At 42.2% G+C, this 1852-nt stretch overlaps 1 protein-coding gene across 1 annotated transcript; it reads left to right on the top strand.

Annotated features, from left to right (window-relative positions):
* Positions 1-599: 599 nt before the first annotated feature.
* LOC110448065 (uncharacterized protein K02A2.6-like) lies at positions 600-1604 on the top strand. The gene has a single exon (XM_021494099.1). The coding sequence runs from the start codon at positions 600-602 to the stop codon at positions 1602-1604; it is 1005 nt and encodes a 334-aa protein (XP_021349774.1).
* The last annotated feature ends 248 nt before the right edge of the window (positions 1605-1852 follow it).

The following is a 1852-nucleotide window of genomic DNA, read 5'->3' as shown; positions in this document are numbered from 1 at the left end:
CAGCCTATTGCGTTTGCCTCGAAGGCATTGATGACTTGTCAACAAAATTATGTCCAGATAGAGAAGGAAGCATTGGCAATTGCGTTCGGTAGCACGAAATTCCATCAGTATGTTTTCGGCAGGCATGTGATCGTGGAGAGTGATCACAAACCATTGCAGACAATATTTAAAAAACCGCTCTACCAGGCTCCACCTCGCCTACAAAGGATACTGCTGACATTGCAGAAATATGACTTGGAGTCACTTACAAACCCGGAAAATTAATGTTCTTGGTGGACACATTAAGTCGTGCCTTTCTCAAAGAGTCGGACGAGAACTTGGTTCCGGATATTGCGATCAATGAGGTACACTTGTTGTCGTACTTACCCGTGTCGCCTACAAAGTTCCAAGAATTTCGCAAAGCTACAGCTGATGATATGGAATTACAGCAACTACAGAAAATGGTTCTGGAAGGTTGACCGGAAAGGAGGGAACAAATATCATTGAGTATTAGACAATACTGGGATATCCGCGACGAGATATCATGTGTAGATGGCTTGATATTTAAAGGCCACAAACTTGTTGTTCCTAAAACCCTACGACCGGAAATGTTGAAAAACATGCACAGTTCGCATCTTGGAATCGTCAAATGCAAGTCACGAGCAAGGGAAACGTTATTCTGGCCAGGCATGTCTTCTGAAGTGGAAGATATAGTCTCGAAATGTTCCATCTGTGCACAGCACTCGAACCGGAATCCCAAAGAACCGCTGGTTGAAACAGAAATTCCTACTAGGCCATGGTCAATTGTGTCAGCAGACCTTTTTGAGTATAAGGGACAAAACTACCTCTTATCCGTTGACCATTACTCGAAATGGCCAGAACTGGCGAAACTCGACAACATGAGCAGTAACAATACTATTCAGTATTTGAAGAGTCAGTGTTCCAGATATGGAATTATGGACAAATTAATTACAGACAATGGACCGCGATTCGCAAGCTCGGAATTCAACGAATTCGCAAAACAGTATGGGTTCCAACATGAAACCTCGAGCCCCCATTTCCCACAATCTAACGGTCAAGCCGAACGCTGCGTACAAACAGTGAGGAATCTACTTCGCAAAGCTAATGATCCATACAAAGCCTTGTTGGATTACCGAAACACAGCTATTGAGGAAATTAAACTTTCTCCCACGCAAATGTTTCTTGGCAGACGTTTAAAGACTGATTTGCAAACCACCGCACCCCTTCTAACTCGGGATGTCACATGCTCAAACTACCTTAAAACGCGCATGAGGGCAAGACAAGTAAAACAGAAGTTTTACTATGACAGACATAGTGGTCCATCTCTTAAACCACTTGATCAAGGTGACAATGTCATTATGCAGAAAGCAAAGGAAAACCAATGGATTCCAGCTACAATTTCGCAACAACATCACAACCCAAGATCGTACATCGTCAAAACAAACGACGGAAGGAAATACAGGAGAAACCGCAAACACCTTCGTCCTACAAATGCGGAATTTCCCATTGATTTGGATCACGACGATGAGCCGTTCATTCCGACAACCGAAATACAACCACGAGAAACGTTTATAACGGCTGATCAACAACAAAACGCAAGTTAAAACACAATTCAGAAACATCTGAATCCGCCGTCGATCTCTGAACAGTCAACGCCGCAAAAAAATAGATCAGGGCGAGTAATTGTGCCGAATAGGAAATACCGTGATTATGTCGCTTGAAGTGTTGCGAATTCAAGTGGCGAATTATTGTGCTATAGAAAATGTGCAAATTGTGTTAAATATTATAACAAAAGTGTAAATTCTGGAAAAGTGCGAAATGTGAAATATCAACAAATGCAAAATGTGTTAAA

Source organism: Mizuhopecten yessoensis, unplaced genomic scaffold (assembly GCF_002113885.1).
Source record: "Mizuhopecten yessoensis strain PY_sf001 unplaced genomic scaffold, ASM211388v2 scaffold3819, whole genome shotgun sequence".
NCBI lineage: Eukaryota > Metazoa > Mollusca > Bivalvia > Pectinida > Pectinidae > Mizuhopecten > Mizuhopecten yessoensis.
The sequence above is the reverse complement of the archived record's forward strand: the minus strand, read 5'-3'. Positions and strand labels throughout refer to the sequence as shown.

What these genes read in the sequence shown, in the direction of transcription:
- LOC110448065 (XM_021494099.1), top strand. Translation starts at nt 600, where the DNA reads ATGCACAGTTCGCATCTTGGAATCGTCAAATGCAAGTCACGAGCAAGG.